The sequence below is a fragment of the Phoxinus phoxinus genome (assembly GCF_949152265.1).
Source record: "Phoxinus phoxinus genome assembly, chromosome: 1".
Lineage (NCBI taxonomy): Eukaryota > Metazoa > Chordata > Actinopteri > Cypriniformes > Leuciscidae > Phoxinus > Phoxinus phoxinus.
Window position 1 is genome coordinate 42260303 of NC_136876.1, and position 18497 is coordinate 42278799.

The 18497-nt window shown below is 41.1% G+C and overlaps 1 protein-coding gene and 1 long non-coding RNA gene across 2 annotated transcripts in view; one reads left to right on the top strand and one right to left on the bottom strand.

The window, feature by feature from the left end:
- LOC307008436 (uncharacterized protein) overlaps positions 1–11338 on the top strand; it is a 29534-nt gene extending 18196 nt beyond the window's left edge. The window contains exons 8-15 of the mRNA XM_079631227.1: positions 2506–2640; positions 2765–2848; positions 3214–3312; positions 3427–3507; positions 3862–3957; positions 4209–4307; positions 6807–6835; positions 10991–11338. Coding sequence (XP_079487353.1) covers positions 2506–2640; positions 2765–2848; positions 3214–3312; positions 3427–3507; positions 3862–3957; positions 4209–4307; positions 6807–6835; positions 10991–11071 — 704 coding nt within the window. The 3' untranslated portion in view covers positions 11072–11338. The remainder of the gene's footprint in view (positions 1–2505; positions 2641–2764; positions 2849–3213; positions 3313–3426; positions 3508–3861; positions 3958–4208; positions 4308–6806; positions 6836–10990) is intronic.
- LOC306996046 overlaps positions 1–18497 on the bottom strand; it is a 404126-nt gene that overhangs the window by 363495 nt on the left and 22134 nt on the right. The window lies entirely within an intron of this gene.

An 18497-nucleotide genomic window follows, 5' to 3' on the forward strand; every position in this document is an offset into this window, starting at 1 on the left:
CGGGCACCGGTTGATGACCATCACTCATGTTGCTGGCCCAGTGAATTTGATCGCCCTTCGGCAATCACCGAAAGGATCTGGTGTTCAGTCTGTTTAATTGAGATATCCCTGGTTGTCTCTTCACAACCTACACATTAACAGGACAGATAGTTTTGTTTTTCAAAGTTCTTTTTGTCATGCAAATGGTTTGGTTTCGGCCCCTTCTGTTGTTTCTACTTTGTCTGTGTTGCAGGAAGAGACAATTGATCCTTCCCTGGTTTCTGATATACATCAATCTGCGAGTGGTCTGCAGTAGGTCCTGGGCTGCCTCTCTTTTACCCCATCGATCCGATCGTATGATTGTGGGATCGACCTCACCCCCTGGCACTTCTCTGCCCCAGCCCTGTCTCTTCTCTTGAGTGAGCGGTCATGAAGAAATATCTCTCTCAGTCTCTGGCAGCTGGCATTATCCATCCCTGTCCCTCTCCGGCATGGTGCTGGATTATCCTTTGTATTCTCCTTGTATTCTCCTTTGGATTCTCCTGGAATCCTTTGGATTCTCCTTTGTTAAGATGGATGGATCTTTGCACCGCTGCATTTACTGTTGGGAGATGAATGACATAACTATTAAGAACAGGTACCTCCTACCTCTTACGTCTTCAGCTTTTGAGGTTTTGCAAATGGCTAGATTCTTTACAAAGTAGGGTTTATGCAATGTTATCATTTGGTCTGGATTGTGTCGAGTGGAAGAAAATTGTTAAGACATATGGAGCACTTTGAATATTTGTTTTTACCTTTCAGCCTGTCCAACGCTCTGGCTGTCTTCCAAGCACTCGTCAAAGACGTGCCGAGAGACATGATAAATAAACTCATCTTTGTGTACTTGGAAGATATTCTAATCTATTCTTGTTCCTTTCAGGTGCACATCCATTACATCAGACGAGTGCTCCAATAGCTGCTGTTTTGTCAAAAGTGGAGAAGTGCATTTTTTATGCCTAGTCAGTTCTGTTTATTAGGCCCTGGAAAGGTAAAGGCTGTTTCTAACTGGCTCTTTTTTTTTGGTGAAAGTGGATGCCTCAGAGGTTGGTGTCGGAGCGGGCCTGTCTCAAATATCCTCTCATGATAAGAAGCTTTATCATTGTGCTTATTATTCACACAGTTTGTCTCCCACAGAATTATAACATTGGTAATTGAGAGCTGCTGGCAGTCCGTCTGGCATTGTGGGAGTGGCGTCACTGGCTGGAGGTAGCGGCGGTTCCATGCGTTGTGTGAACTGAACACAGGAACCTGGAAAATATTCGATCTGCTAAACTCTTGAATTTCCGACAGACCTGTTGGGTGTTGTTTTTCGGGCACTTCAACTCTTACAGACTTGGTACAGAAAATGGCTAGCCCAACGTATTGTCCTGGTGTTTTTTTGGATTTTGTTACTGGCCTTCCTCTACCCAGTGGCAATTCTATTGTCTTAAGGTGATGATACACAGGGCAACTTTTTGAGCAATGTTGCTGGGCAATATTGCAGAGCGATTGTTGCTTGGGCACTTTCCCATTGAAAATGGGCAATACATTTCTATCTGGATAATTTAGATCGGTCGTGGGCCCTGTGTCTCATCTGGTTGCCCGTTGATGGCAACATTGCTCAAAAAGTTGCCCTGTGTATCATCATCTTTAAGCATGGTCCTTGACATCACTCTGTTGCCCTTCCCAAACCTCCCTCTGTTATGGAGATGGACTGGGTGGTCACTGACCATGTCTTCTGGATTCATTGTCGTCTGGAGGATGTGGTCCCTGGCAGGCCCCAGTTTGTTTCCCATTTCTAGAGGGAGTTCTGTCGGCAGATTGGAGCCTCCCCAAGTTTGTCGTCACTCTTCCATCCTCAGGCTAATGGCCAGACCGAGCGTGATACCTGTCCTCCCATAACCCCTTCCCCTGGAGACAGCAACTGATGTAGACATAACTAATAACTATTACCTGTATAACTATTAACTGTATGCCCACAACTCCTTGCCAGTGTCTGGGCTTTGCCCGTTCATGTACTGCTTCCTTTTTTTTCTTCCCAGGGTGCTGAAGCTGCTGTTCCCTTATTTCAGACTTTTATTCAGTGTTGTTCCCATACCTGGACGAGGGCAAGGGAGGCTTTAATCCAGACCTGAGAATCTGGAATTTATTACATTTACATTTCATACTTTATTGAGCTGTCCTCAGTAAAGTGAATCTGTACATTAACTTGTGGGCATTTACATCTTTTACTTTCAAAATGCAAATGAGTGTTAGTATTTTTTTCACATTGTCTACTTTGTTTTAATATGTGTAAAATTAATGTTTTGATGTTTTGACGGCTAACGCTTTTCACCTTTCGTTCCTGTGAGTTTATGACTTTGGTAGTGTATGTATGTTGTTTGTGTTATATTCAAGGGGAAATGGTGAATGATTGTGTGAACTGAGTTCAGTACTTGTTTATCATGGACTCTAATTTAAAATCAGATCAACCATTTTGATTCTTTTAATTGTTGTTTTCTTATACAGTGTTGGCTAAATTCATTGAGGGAATAAGTGAACAGATAATAGCTATTTTTGAGGTTTTGGCTGGTATAAGCTTTGATGTTCTACCTTTACTACAATTCATCATCCTGTTTTATGCCTTTGGATCTGCCAGAGGAGGTAAATTCATCTTTACAAACTATTGAGATTAATTTATAAGTAATAGTACAAGGAAATATTATCTGTTGATGTCTGTCAGTAAAGTCCAGTAGCTGTATTAATATAATCACTCTTCTGTTTTCAGGATACTTCATTGTTGCAGTTTTACCAGTGTTTCTCATAGTGACAAGATACAATTGGGATGAAACGTGTGGCCAAAAGATGGGCTGTAAGTATTTGAATTATGATCTAATTCCAGATGTAAACATATATAAATCATGACATCATAATGTGATCCACACATTATTCAAAATTTGTCTCTTTCACTGTTATTAATTTAGCAATTATAATTTTTACAATTAAACTATTATAAATGTAACGATTATTAATTTTGAATGTAGAGTTAATTGTAGAAATATTTCTAGTCTCACACACTAAATCTGTTATTATTTGTTGGGGATATTTGTGAGATATTTTATATTATGTTTGATAATGTTCAGTGCATCATCTTGATTTTACAGTATTTTTTTTATCCAGTCAGTTTCAAACCCAGATATATGGACTCTTCCTTTTAATATAAACCATGATTTTCAGGTTCACCTTCAGTCAGGAGATCAGCATGGATAATTATCATGTTATCAGTCAATGGTGTAATGATTTATTTCTACATCATAACTTTGGAAAATGAAAAAGGTATGATAATATAAAATAATGTTACAATTATGAATTACAAAAGTCACTGAAGAACTTTGTCAATGAACAGAAACTGTTACTGTGATGATGAAGCTGATGTTTGTTCATGTACAGATCGTATGGGATGGACCTGTACGATTGCGTTTCTTCAGTTACTCTGGGCAGTGGTAAACTTCGCATGGTCATTCAATCGTGGTACAGTATTAATCACCTGCGCTGCGTATCACTCTGATGTTTTTCTGTCTGCTCTAGTTCATTCGCTTTTATTTTACTCTTCTGAAGAGAGTTTGAGTGTCAGCATTTACCAGCCTTGCTTTATTTGGAATTTATTTTGAGGTCAATCTATTGTGTGACACATGTTATGTCGGTGTATTTGTGTGTTTGTGTATGTGATGTTACATTAATGTCAGGTTTTTAATCAACATTATCAAATAATATATTTGAATAACAGACTGGTGAGGATTTTAAATTATGTGGAGATCAAAAAATGTGGACTAATTTCCTCTAAATTATGATATTAAACTGTGCTGTATTTGTTTTTTTTTACAGAATTGTACCGTTTTGTTCCAGTGTATCTGTTTGGATCAGTTGCTGTTGTTTTAGTGAACTCTGTTACACTGATGACTGAACTGATACTGAAAACAGGTGAGTGAACACAACACTTCAACACCATACAGTGTCTGCTTACAGTAATACATAACCTATAACCCATGAAGTATGTGGTATATACATAAACATATTTTCTTCTTAACTGAATACAGGTAATAAATCATTGTGAAGCAGAAATCACCATCTTAGAGTTAATTTGAACAAACATAAGAAAATCAATCAGCTGATGTGACTGTGGGGATTGTATTTAAAAACATGTATTTAATTGTCTTGTATCTTATCCTTAGTTAATGGTTATGGTGCAGTTGGAGATATGAGAGTTGTTGTCTTTTCCTCTGAATTCATCTTCACTCTATTACTGATGACTTTACTGGTATTTGAGCCACGTGAGTACAAAATTAATTTTACAATTACAATACAATTAGATTAGATTCATTACATTCACTTCATATGTTTTAGCATCTCTCTTTTTTGTTCAATGGATCTTTATTTAAAAATATGACGTATACAAGACCAATCATCGTCTGTCTTTAGGTTGTGTCTCTTACAGGAAATAAATTATCAATTTTGTATCTAGATGATTTGATTCATGAATCCCACACATGGACTATGACTGGTTGCGAGCTACTGTTTGACTGAACTGAGAGAGTCAAACACACTCAAGCTTCAGTTTGATTCACTGAGAGCTGGTCACAGTTTACACGAATGTATTAGAGAATAACACTATATTACTCATTCACAATCATTTTAATATTATTCTTTAACCCTCTGGGGACCAAGGTGTTATTGGGGTCCTTGAGATGTTTTGACATGACCTGATATTTGTATTTTTTTCAGTTGCTTATAAACATATTAATGGCAAAGGTGTAATTACACTATATTTAGCACGAACATGGCTATCATAATATGTGAGCAACATGTACATGTTTGCATTTTTTAGATAATATTATTTATGCGTGGTTATTCAAAAAACTCAAACTTAAATTTTCTGATATAAGACCACATACGACCAACTTCACATATTCCCACAATACTTTTGACTAATGGATGTTATCGGCTAGAGTGTTTACTTCAAAATGATCTGAAAATCATCCGGGCTAATCGTTTACATTAAACAATAGATTGATTTAAATTTTGTAAGACACTTTTTGTTTGGAAAGGCAATATGCAGGTGGGCGTGAATGATCCAACAAGGTCATGAATAATGTCCTAATTCACACCTGAGAAGAAGACAAAGACCTGCTAATGCTGCATACTAATGAGCATTTCATTCAGGTGTCACTGAGCCACAAGAAAGAATGCAAAGACAACACACACACACATATATATATATATATATATATATATTACTACAGAATTGGTTCAGAGTTGGAAACATCTTGAAAAAAAGTGTATTTTTCCACAAACTGTGTATGCTTGCAAATTGTATAATATCCAAGGTAAACATTTCTAGTAATTGTGCAGTTAATTCTCATTCGTATTTTCAGAAAGTTTTGTATGTAGGCTATCCTCTCCCCAAATTTGTCACTAATAAAACACAAAAATAATTTAAAGAGAAGGCTTATATTGACCTTTTAAGATTTTGTTTGCACCTTGTAAATTAGGTTTTGATGTGGCAGTAAAAACTTATAATCTATCCAAAACGAAATGTTGTCTTTCATATTTCATCTGTAACATATCGTCTTTTATAATATATATTAGGGCATAAATGTTAATTTGCAGTTTAATATGTTGCTTATACAAAGACATTTTATTTCAACATATTCAGTCGATTTTTACTCATCTCAGTATGCAATATAGATAGTTTCATTCACACACAGACACGTGTTTCATTCACACACAGCGAGCTGTAGTAAACAACAGCATGCATATGTGCCGTGCATTCATTCAAACACAGAAAAGCAATTCACATTTAAACAGTCTTTTGCGTTTGCAGACACCATTTCATATCGCGATTAGAACATAGCACTTACTGATGATCTGCAGCTGGATCCGTTGTTAGGCTACTTCAGCACGTTTGAGGTAAAATTTCCAGGATTATCACGATATTATTATTCCTCACAGCGAGTGTGTTTTCCAGCTGTTGTGGGCGTTGCTTCAGATAATCTGCGTTTGAATAGCGCGCGCTCTCCATGGGCGTGGAGTCACATTAGCAGAGTAATGAGGTGCCAGAACGATAATGAGCACGGCTGATCTCTCGCTCTTTTTATATAGATTGCATAAACAGAGAATATTTGTTTTAGTTTTGAATTAGATAATTTAAAACTACACACTTAAATGATTATAGAGATATATAGCTCATATCTGAGTGAATAGTATTCGCTGAGTTTTGTTTAAGTTTAGAGACGTGCACTAGAAAAAAAGTTCACGGAGACGGAGGCAGAAAGCACACCCTGTTTACTTTCTTTATTTTACAAAAGCACAATGTTTTATTTCGATTTTAAGTGAACCCATACATAAGAAGACATTTAACAGTTTATTCTTTCATATTTCTTAAGCCTGTATGACAAAAAATGACGGGCGTATTTTATGTCTATTTTGCTGCTATGTGAAAAAAAACGAGGAAAACGCGCCGGCGCGTTTTTGGTCCCCAGAGGGTTAAAGACATGGAGATGATTCTATTGTTTTTACGATAATTATTACTTCATTCATCTAGACCTCTAAACACTCACGCCATGCTCAGATACACAGAACACACCATTCAATTCATTCAGATGTCTAGACCATATATTCGAAGCTCTAGGTGAGTTAATGATGTTTTATTTTATTTTTGCCTAGATTCACGACTCACCTGTTAGACAATAGACTGATGTGTTTTGCCAAATCTGATCAGTATGTAAATAATCCTGTAAATCTTGTTTCCTTCACTGTCTCTAAACTCACAGTGATCAAAACATGCCTGCCGTCACACCAGGTTAGTATCATATTTACTAAATTGTCCTGCAATATCTGGAAGCTTTTCACTTCTTTAGGTGTATTCAGTTATTTTATCTTGTATCTTAGGCCAATATGACATTATTCTTTATACTGACTTATCAATGTGGATAACAATAAAACATTTCCTTCAGCTTTTAAAAATAAAGAATGAAGAAGTTGTGTTTTGAATGAAAGGAGATATACACTATAGAGTTTGTAGTGTGTAATTTGAAATACAGCTATTGACCTCTTGTCCTGTAATAATGAGCTGATTATATAAATCAGGTGTGTTAGATAAGTGAGACATGACATCTTACAATGTTCAGTGCTGAAGACTCAGGGTACGTTTACACGACAATGATGTACTAAAAACGTATCGGTTATCGTATCGGTAACGTATCGGTCTAGACTTACTCGTAGTGACTGACGAAGGGGAACGTCTCGGTTACGTATGGTAACCCTCATTCCCAGAGGAGGGAACAAAGACGTAAGTCTAGACTGACGAATGGGGATCGCTTGCGAAAGCCTGTCTAGTTTGAGTAAATAAAACCTTGTTTTTCTGCTGAGGAGCCAGACCTGTGACTCGGCCGTACAGCGGAAGCTCAGCAACTGTGGCGAGGGGACTTACTTCTCCGTTCCCTCCTCGGGGAACGAGGGTTACCATTCGTAACCGAGACGTTCCCCTTCGTCAGTCACTACGAGTAAGTCTAGACTGACGAATGGGGATATCTACCAAAACACCACAGCTGCTGGCCCTTCCAGCGCTCCGCTTGAGCCTCCTGGCCTGACCGCAGTGTTGGGCAGAAGAATGGGCTCTAAGCAGAGAAGGTCAGCCACTGCTGTTCTGCAAGACCCACTCAGTGTGACTTATTGGATAACGCTGGGAAAGCGTGCCCTTGGGGAAGGGAATGCTGCGGAAGCCGCATCCTACCCCGGAGGGAGGTACTGTGACGGTTACACATATGGATTAGCCAAGCAGGGTAGTACAACATATGGTAGTCTCTGGGGTGGTTCCAGCCTAGTTACAGGGGGTAAAAAACACTAGCAGAGACTACAGAGCGGGCTCTGTCGAGGGAAAGACACAGGCTCGTCAGCAGAGGAGCTGATCGTGGAGGAATACACATATGGGGTGCCGCAGGGACCGCTACATATGGACAACCAGCCTAACACAGGTTCCACAATGCATACGAGTCAGACTGGCGTCAGACGCTCCGCAACGTCTGACTGCCGCTGGGGTGACGGAGGAACTCACAGGGTTAGCCATTTCTGGGGAACACTACTGGAGCAATGGACGCACGTATCCGACCCATGGGGGTGGGAGTGGCGTTGCAAGCCGACACTAAGAACAGGTCCTCACGCTACTGGCCACTGGGGGCGAGTATACGGGAAGATACCAGCTTTACACGGAAGCTATAGAATCTAGTGAACGTGTTAGGTGTCGCCCAGCCCGCAGCTCTGCATATATCTGTCAGCGAGGTGCCTTGAGCCAACGCCCAGGAGGAACCAACACTTCTAGTTGAATGTGCTCGCAACCCGAACGGGCAAGGCACACCTTGGGCTTCGTAAGCAATATCGATAATGGAATCGGAATCGTTAAATTCTTATCAATTCCCATCTCTACTCTGCAGTGTGTTGAGCACCAGAGACAGGTCCCAAGAGGGTATAGATGGGGGGGGATGGGTGAGGCGAATTAAGTCTCCTCGCTCCCCTCTGGAACCTGACGATCAGGTCATGCTTTCCCAATGACTTACCTTCAACTGCATCGTGATGTGCGGCAATAGCGGCAACATACACTTTGAAGGTGGAGGGAGACAGCCTTTGTTCCAACCCATCTTGCAGGAAAGAAAGCATGACTCTGATCAGACATCTTTGGGGGTCTTCCCGGTGGGAAGAACACCATTCAACGAACAGGTTCCACTTCAGAGCATAGAGGCGCCTTGTTGAGGGGGCTCTAGCAGAAGTGATGGTGTCTACCACCGCCTGGGGTAGGTCACCTAGAACCTCTGCGTCCCGTCCAGGGACCAGACATGGATTTTCCAGAGGTCTGGACGTGGGTGCCACAGAGTGCCCCGTCTCTGAGAAAGCAGGTCCTTCCTCAGAGGAATGGGTCAAGGAGGTGCTGTCGCGAGGAGCATGAGTTCTGGTAACCAGGTCCGGTTGGACCAATACGGCACAACTAACAAGACCTGCTCCTCGTCCTTCCTGACTTTGCACAGAGTTTGTGCGAAAAGGCTCACTGGGGGAGACGCATACTTACGTATGCCCCAGGGCCAGCTGTGCGCCATTGCATCCATGCCGAGGGTCCCCTCGGTCAGGGAATAAAACAACTGGCAATGGCTAGAGTCCGGAGAGGCAAACAGATCTATCTGAGCGGCTCCGAAGAAGTCCCATATCAGCTGGACCACCTGGGGATGGAGACGCCAATCTCCCGGAAGCGTAGGCTGTCTTGAGAGTTTGTCGGCGGGACGACTGAGCACGCCAGGGATGTGAATGGCATGAAGCGACCTCAGATGCTTCTGACTCCATAGGACGAGATCAGCCAGTTGTTGAGATGGTTGAGAATACAAACGCAGCGTTCTCGAAGTGGAACAATGGCTGCCTCCGCGACTTTCGTGAAGACACGGGGTGACAGGGACAGCCCAAAGGGCAGGACTTTGTACTGATATGCCCGTCCCTTGAACGCAAACCGCAGGAACGGTCTGTGGCTAGGAAGAATTGGGACATGAAAGTACGCGTCCTTCAGGTCGATCGCTGCAAACCAATCTTGGTGCGGATGCATTCGAAAATACGTTTCTGCGTGAGCATCTTGAACGGGAGCTTGTTCAGGGCCCGATTCAATGTTCACAGGTCCAAGATTGGCCGTAACCCACTGCCTTTCTTGGGTACAATGAAGTAGGACCTGTAGAACCCTGTCTTCATATCGGCTGGAGGAACCGGCTCGATCGTGTCCTTCGCCAGCAACTCCGCACAGAGGTGAAGTGGATGCCCCTGAACTTGGGAGGGTGGCGGGCGAACTGAATCGCATAGCCAAATCTGATGGTACGGATTAGCCAGCGAGACAGGCTAGGAAGCGCTAGCCAGGCTCCCAGACACCGTGCAAGCGGGACCAACAGGACCACAGACGTACCCGTGGTGGGGCAGCGAGTTGGAACACAGGGGCTCGGGAGACACTGAGGCGGCCCGAAGCGGAGTCTGAGTGTGTTGTACCACACTTACCTGGTTCCATAGTGGGGCAAAGGGGGTGTGTGGGAAGGCTTGGTGGCGTCCCCGAACCGCACACTGCTGCCCGCTGGCAATGAAAGAGGGGGAAAGGAGTGGCAAGGCATGGGGGCATTGCTACACACAGGGGAATAGTGCAATCCTGTTTGAGCACTCACTCTCTATGTCACGCCCTCCGAACCAACAAAGCTGTGAAAACAGCTGTTTTTGCTCACAACCGTGAAAGGAGAGATCACGACCACCACTGTTCGCGCCGTCACACCAACACCAAACACAGAGGCTCGAAATCACCGTAGAGATCTTGCAGGAGACAGGAACGGCATTCACCGTCTGGCTCCGAAGCAAAAGACAAGGATGCGAGGCAATTATCGCATGCCAATCTGCATTGGCTCGTTTTATCCACTCGAAGTAGACAGGCTCTCGCAAGCGATCCCCATTCGTCAGTCTAGACATACTCGTAGTGACTGACGAAGGGGAACTGATAAGTGAGTTTCGCGTACAGACGGCATTGTTGTCAAAACGATCCCCGTTCACACGGATCCGTAAAAATGACTAAAAACTCTGTATTATTGATGCCAGGCCATTAGTTGGCGATGTCACTTTGTAAAGAAACACTATGCGCCTGTAGACTGAACACATAATACACATACGCTTGTCATCGTCGTTTTCTCAAATTTGAAATTTGTACTTATTTACATGATACGATAATGGTATCGTTTTCAAAAACTTGAACTTTCAAAACCCGTTTTTAAAATTAGTTTTCAGGCCCCAAAAACTCTGTTGTCATGTAAATGAACAGTCAAAACGCATACAAACTTTTCTGTTTTTAGAAAATGCTGTAGTGTAAACGACCCCTGATTCAGGACCAGGACTGAGAAATACTGCTGTAGATGATGTTGAAATTACATTTTAAAATGTCTCACCCTGATCCCAGAATGCAGTCGAATCTGATGAATCTCCAGCCAATGGATCAAACCAGAACACAGCAGAATCACGTGAAATGAGTCGGCTTTAAAGGGGTGGTAAAATGCCATTTTCACAAGATGTAAAATAAATCTCTGATGTCCCCAGAGTGTGTGTGAAGTTTTAGCACAAAATACCCCACAGATATGTTTATAAAGCATGTTAAAGTTGTCACTTTTTGAGGGTTTGCAAAAACACACCGTTTTGTGCCTGGCCCTTTAAATGCAAATGAGCTGCTGCAGAGGATGAGGTTTCAAGAGCTCTTGAGTTTTAGCAGCTGCAATTACCTCACGCAGACACACTAAAATGACAGAAACTTATCTGTCTTGTTAAAACGGAGTCAGACAAAGATGGAGAGACTTAAGAAGAAGTGACAACATGTAGAATGCAACAGGACGTCTCTGAATGGTTAGTTGATGAATTTATGTTGCTAATGTGGAGTTAAATAAATTCAATTAGGATATTCTTTCATGGTAATCTGTAAATCACTCATATAGGAACTGTTGTGAGATGCATACAGAGTGACTTTTATGAAAGTAAATTAATGACAAATGTTTTTGAAACAAAAAGCCTGTTGAATTGCACTACTTGAAAAAAATATGCATGGCATTTACCATGCTTGCATTTTAATGCATTGTATTTTTAGGACTTGCATTTTTTATTGGCTCAAATTCAACATGATTGTATATTTAAGCTGTGAATATTTCAATTGAAAACATTTCAAACACATTTCCTTTATTAAAAATTGCTCGGTAATCTACTGCTTTTCCTGCATTTCCTGGATGTCAATGTTGGATTTACTGTTGAACTTGAACCACTGAATTTCTGGAAGCGAATTTGTAAAGCGAAATAAAATGGACCGAAAATTGCCTGTTGAATATTATAGGTTGTATTTTTAAACAATTTGAATATTTTGGAAGTGAAATATGAAAGGTGAATATGGATTATTGAATTTTTAATAATGAAAATGTGTTTGAAATGTTTTGAATTTAAATATTCACAACTTAAATATACAACCATGTTGAATTTGAGCCAATAAAAAATGCAAGTCCTAAAAATACAATGCATTAAAATGCAAGCATGTTAAATGCAATGCATATTTTTTTTCAAGTAGTGCAATTCAACAGGCTTTTTGTTTCAAAAACATTTGTGACCCGTCACGGAAAGTAGCAGTAGTATGTTCCTGCACAACCGGAGGCTGCAGTTTCAGGACCCCAGTTTTAGGACCGCAGTTTTAGGACCCTAGTTTTTTTGTGACAGCGCCACCTACCAAACTGGATGATATAGCGGCGGCTGCTGTTTCAGGACCGCAGTTCTAGGATCCAGGTGGTTTAGTTTAGTACATAGTATCAAGATCCACCTTGATCCTAAGTCTCATTAGAATAAAATATATATATTTAACAAATAAGATTATGGAATAGAAAAGCTCCTGCAGCAGGTGGATTAAAGTTAGAGCAAGTAGCATCTACACGACACAATTTAAAAGATTAATATTAAACTTTTAACGTTACTTAAAGCTCACTTTAAACCACCATCGAGTATTTGTACCATATTCCGGTCGCGGTTTAAAATGGTTTTAAGTAAAAAAAAGATGTTGAAAAGATGTGTTTAATATGGTCATTGAAGGTCAGCTGCGGGTCAAACCGAACCCCTAGGTTTACGACTGAGGAGGAGAAAGTGATGACCTGGTCGTCAAAGATGAACTGAGATTTGGGAGAGGAGTGGATCTGATGAGGGGTGCCAACAAGTAGTGCCTCAGGTTTACTGGAGTTCAGCTGGAGGAAGTTGCTTTTCATCCATGCCTTTATCTCCTCAAGACATGTGGTGAGTGGTGTCAGGGCTGTGGAGGGGCTCGGGCAGTTTTGATATAAAGTTGCATGTCGTCAGCATAACAATAGAAGGATAGTCCATGTCTGCTGATGACAGAACCGAGGGGAAGCATGTAAAGAATGAATATGATTGGGCCAAGAACCGACCCCTGGGGAACACCACATGTAACAGGGAGCAGCCTGGACTCACATTCTCCCAATATAACAGGCTCAGTCCTGCCATAAAGGTAGGACTAAAACCACTGCAGTGCTGTTCCCGACAGTCCAACTGTGTTGTGGAAGCGGTCCCGGAGGATGGTATGGTCCACTGTGTTGAATGCCGCTGTTAGGTCGAGGAGAATGAGCAGTGATGGTGATCCTGAATCAACTGCCATAAGAAGGTCATTTGTCACCCTGAGCAGAGCTGTTTCGGTACTGTGAGCAGAACGAAAGCCTGATTGAAATATCTCAATTAGGATGTTGTGTTTTAGATGGTTGTGAAGCTGAGAGGCGGCTTCCTTCTCTAGGACCTTTGACAGGAAGGTGATGTTGGAGATCAGCCTGTAATTTCCCAGGACCTCCGGGTCTAGGGTTGGTTTCTTGAGTATTGGACGGATGACAGCAGCTTTTTATGGTTCTGTGATCAAATTTGGCCGGCAGTGGCTCAGTGGTTCATGTAGGTTGTCTACAAACCGAAAGGTTGGTGGTTCAATCCCCGGTTCCACCTGACCAAGTGTCGAGGTGTCCATGAGCAAGACACCTAACCCCAGCTGCTCCCGACGAGCTGGATGGCGCCTTTCATGGCTGACACCGCCGTCGGTGTATGAATGGGTGAATGTGAGGCAAAATGTAAAGCGCTTTGGTGGCCATTGGGTCTGTGAAAGCGCTATATAAATGTAGTCCATTTACCACTTCTGCGTTACACCTGGAAAAAAATGTATACACCGTTTCTAAGAATTTGGCAAAATTCGACAAACTGTGGGAACCGGTTTGCACATGGACTAATAATTTATTTCTGAAATATATTTGTTTCAGATTTGTAACATTCACTTTTGGTAACTACTGTGTGTATACACCTTTTAGAAGAGGTTGGCCTTGTATATCGGCATCCTCCCCTTTTGTTTTATTTTTGTTTCATTTTAAATGTTCCACATATTTCTGTTATATGAAGGGTCTCTTTGTCTGTTATTGTCTGTTTATGATGTTTGGAAAAAAACATAATAAAAATAATATTCAAAATGCATTTCTTGGATAATGCTCCTTTATGCCACTCCTAAAGCTGTACGCTCAAACAATATTATCTCAGATCCTTTTCCACTGTGTCAGGGCAAAAGACAAAGGATCAGTGGTGTATCCAGGACATTTTTACTGGGGTGGCCAAGATGGGACACAAAGCTAGTGTGGGGTGGCCATATCTACTATAAAGTAATGTTATGTAAACCTTCAAACTCGCATGAACAATAGAGGATTCTAATAATAGTAACAAAGTGCAATAGAGGTAGCTAGTTCTTGCTTTTGCTCATTCTCCTGCTACAAAATGCTTTCACATAGGCCATAAGACCACAAGACAAGACTTAAAGTCCAATGATGCCAACTGGTGGAATGGTACACAGAAGTCACGGTTCGGTATGAATTCGGTACAATGGAGGGAAAAGCAAAACAAAAATGCAGAAGGCATTTTTATTTTATTGTGCATGTCTCAGTCTGTACCACCTAGTGTCATACAGTCCCATGAGCAGCTGCAACAGCCTGAAGTGTGTAAAGTAATATGTAAACAGTAAACAATAAGTACCCCACATTATCTCCAGACTCCATCTGTAACTTGTAAACAAAATAAGACAATCAGCCATAAAACTGAAAATACAGCATCTCTTATTTATGTGCTGATTGCCTAATCCTAACCTTGCGTCTAAATGAGTTGCTTACATTAACAAAATGAGCCTACAATAGCAGACATAAGCCCTTTAAATAAAAATAAATGGCCATGTTTTATAAAAAGGTTCACAGCACTAAATAAAAATGTTTAGAAGATATGTAACGTTAATTTAGTTGTAGGTTACGTTCTCATATCCATTTTTTCTCTCTAATGTCACGGAATAATCTGGTTTACTGCTTTACACGACTCTTTTGTAGTGTGGTTTTGGTCTACTAAAGTGTTGTACTTAAATAAACATTCACGAATGTACCTTACTACTTCTCGCCACTGATTCCTGGTGGTTTAGAGAACACCGAGTCGCACCCTGTCGTTTCAAAGAATAGTACACCGGCGAGCGCGAAGTAAATGCCTCGTCCATTTGGGGAGGCGCGCGCGCAGTCATCGGAGGCTCGCGCTGCGGAGGCAGGCGAAAGTATAAACAAACCTATCTTAAGGCGGGGCTACAGATTAGGTTTCCACAAATAACCCGTGTATCTAGCAGTAGTTCCGCAGCATTACATTCATTAATTTGCACGAGAGTTTTATTTATTTTTATACCATGTATTCTCCGTGTAAATTCATGCACCGAACCGTTTCGGTTCAATACGAATACATGTACCGTTCCACCCCTATGCCAACAGACCAAATATAATTTAAGGATTAAGGTGCTTCTTTAAAAAGTAACTTTTGAACATTGTACTGGCCCTAAATCAGTTGATCAGCTGTCATCATTGACAGCATCTCTTGTTTCTTGTGTTGACGAACATGCAACTATCAGATCTGGGGTGGCCACAGGGGTGGCCAATGAACTCCCTAGAATCGCCACTGCAAAGGATGCCCCAATTCCCTCCTCCTATATGCTTTTGCTATTGAACCCCTGGCAATTGCACCAAGTGCTCTTTTCCTCCAACACAGTTTGAGTGCTGGTTCAGAGCTAGGACCTAGTTTCAAATCAGTTATTTGTCTTTCGACACCCAAAGCACCAGCTCTGAACCAGGTAACGAGGTTTGTATGAAGCACTAAAACACTGCTGGTCTAGAAGTAAGAACTGCTTGTGTCAGGGGCTGGGGGCTGGGTTACCGTGACCAACAAGATGAACAGAAACTTGTGACCACCATTTTTTGAAATAGCAGCTAAATACGATGGACACGATTTAGCCAAAACAACAGTGGTCTGTGGAGGAAACAAACTGCTTCCTTGCACTCTGGTCCTCGACAGAAGTCCAGAGTAAATTGGGTGGAGCTTCATGGATGAAACTGGTGTTACAGCAAATTCAGCGTGAGATGGCTGCAGCAGTGTTCGACAGGAACACGCTGTGTTTGGATGGCGATGTAGGTTCGCAAAGCCATAAACATCAATAGCAACACAATGTCCGCCATTGTTGATGAAGTTCTTAGTACCATTAGTACTTTTCCGGGTTATAAATTTAATTATTCTCATGAATTCCACTGCATTAAGTATATCATAATCACATTTCCAATTCAGAGTTGTTGTTAACCAATAGGTACTTTGGTATACATGCAAAATTATTTGAAACCAATTTGAGCCCTTTATTGAATCTCACAAAGTCTTTGTTTTTATAATGGAATAACAATCATCATAACAATAAGCCAAGCCAAATAACTCTAAAGCATCTTGATAAGCCAACAGAGGTGGGAGGTTTGGGTTTGCCTAACTTTCAAACTTGCTATGGAGAGAATGGAGAGGACCCAAACGCAAGTGGTGCAGGTTAATATAATTTATTCAGTCACAAAATTCACAGGAAAATAAAGAATTGGTGATGAAATCCGGAAAAAAAAGGTCTGGAAGCAGGAATAGTCCTCAGGCGAGCGTGCGCGAGAGAGAGAGAGAGAGAGAGAGAGAGAGAGAGAGAGAGAGAGAGAGAGAGAGAGAGAGAGAGCTCACGCACGAGCAGATCCGTTTGCGCTCTGGAGAAGCGTTCAGTCTTTCCGCTTGCAAATTCTGCCATGTAAATAGCAATCCACCGTGGCGTGAGCACAACTGGCTTTTAAAGGGAATGGGAGATTAGACTCTGAATGGTTCATTTCATGTTGGTTCATTTCATGTTACGCCCAAAACACACCCATTACTCATTAAGAGCATTGGGACAACCCTTTTACACCATGCGCCGCGAGTGCTGACCATTTTTCCCGTCGTTAAACAAGTGCACTTGTGCAATGCGCTTTAGACATGCTTAGATCGTTAAACCTGGGATAAAAGGTAAAAGATAAAAAATTATTCTTCAGTTATCTCTAGGCATATTGACTATATGCCCCTTTGACTTCCATAGTCGAAAAAAAATACTATGGAAGTCAATGGGGTACATCAACTGCACTGTAAAAAATAAAACATAGATTTCATTTATATTTAATTAATTAAAATGAGGCAACAGATTACAAGCAATATTATTAATTAAATTTTACAAATTAGAATTGAGTAATAATTAATCAAATTAATTCCTTAAATGTTAGGTTACCAAAATTCTTCAAATATCTTATTTTGTGTTCAGCAGAATTCATACAGGTTTGAAATAACTTGAGGGTGAGTAGATTATTTTAATTTTGAAGTGAACTATTCCATTAAAGATTAATAATATTGATTTGAATGACTCTTGAAACAGATTAGTTTAATTTCTCCATTCTCATATAAATTTAACAAAAATATGAAGTATATTTTCAAAAACTAGGCTAATTTGTTAGTCAAATATTCTGCCACTGCTTGGATCTTCTCAGGTCGCCACCCCCTAACTAGAAATGACACTAAGTAGCGTACCTCTTGTTGGAAAAAACAGCCTTTACTGAGCTTAAATTTGATACCATGATGCTGAAATCATTGCAAGACTTTCTCCAATCTCTCCAGGTGTTGCTCCACTGTTGACGAAAACACAATCACATCATCCAAATACAAGAGCACTGACTGAAAACATTCATCACTGAATATACGTTCCATCAGACGTTGGAAAGTACTTGGCCCATTGGACAAACCATATGGTAAACGATTATATTAAAACAGAAACAGCGTACAAAAAGCAGTCTTTTGTTTATCCTTTTCTGCCACTGCCACTTGATTATATCCGCTTGCCAGGTCCAGGGTGGAAAACCAACTCGCTCCACTCAACGCATCTAAAGATTCTTCAATTCTAGGCAGTGGATATGAATCTCTTCTTGTTTTAGCATTCAACTGCCTATAATCCACACACATTCAAATTGATCCATCCTCCTTTACAATCACAATCGGTGACGAATATGGGCTGCAGCTCTCCCTAATTACATTTTGCTCTAAAAGTTGTTTAATATGGGCTTGTACCTCCTGAGGGGGCACCTCCTATACCATTGACAAACTGGAGCATCATTTAACAAATGGGATCTGATGTTCAATCAACCCCAAATCCCCACTTCCTTCAACAAACACAGAGGCATATTTATTCAATAACTTCCTAGCGTTCCCTTCTTGTTCCACATTCAACAGAGGAAAATTAAAGGTCCTAAATTGTTGAGCTGCTGTTACCCCTGACTGTACCACATTACTTTGCTCAATAAAAAACGTACAATTTTGTTCTTCCTGTACTGGGGTAAACTGAATATCGAGATCCCCTCCACTGACCACCACTTCAGCCCTATGTAGAGACGCTAGTCGAACCTTGACTGGACTTAAGGCCAACAGGTTCATACATTTATTTTAAAAAAAAAAGTATCATGGAATTGACAAATTTCCCACGCCTGTTTCAAAGAAGCCTCACATTACTGAATAATATA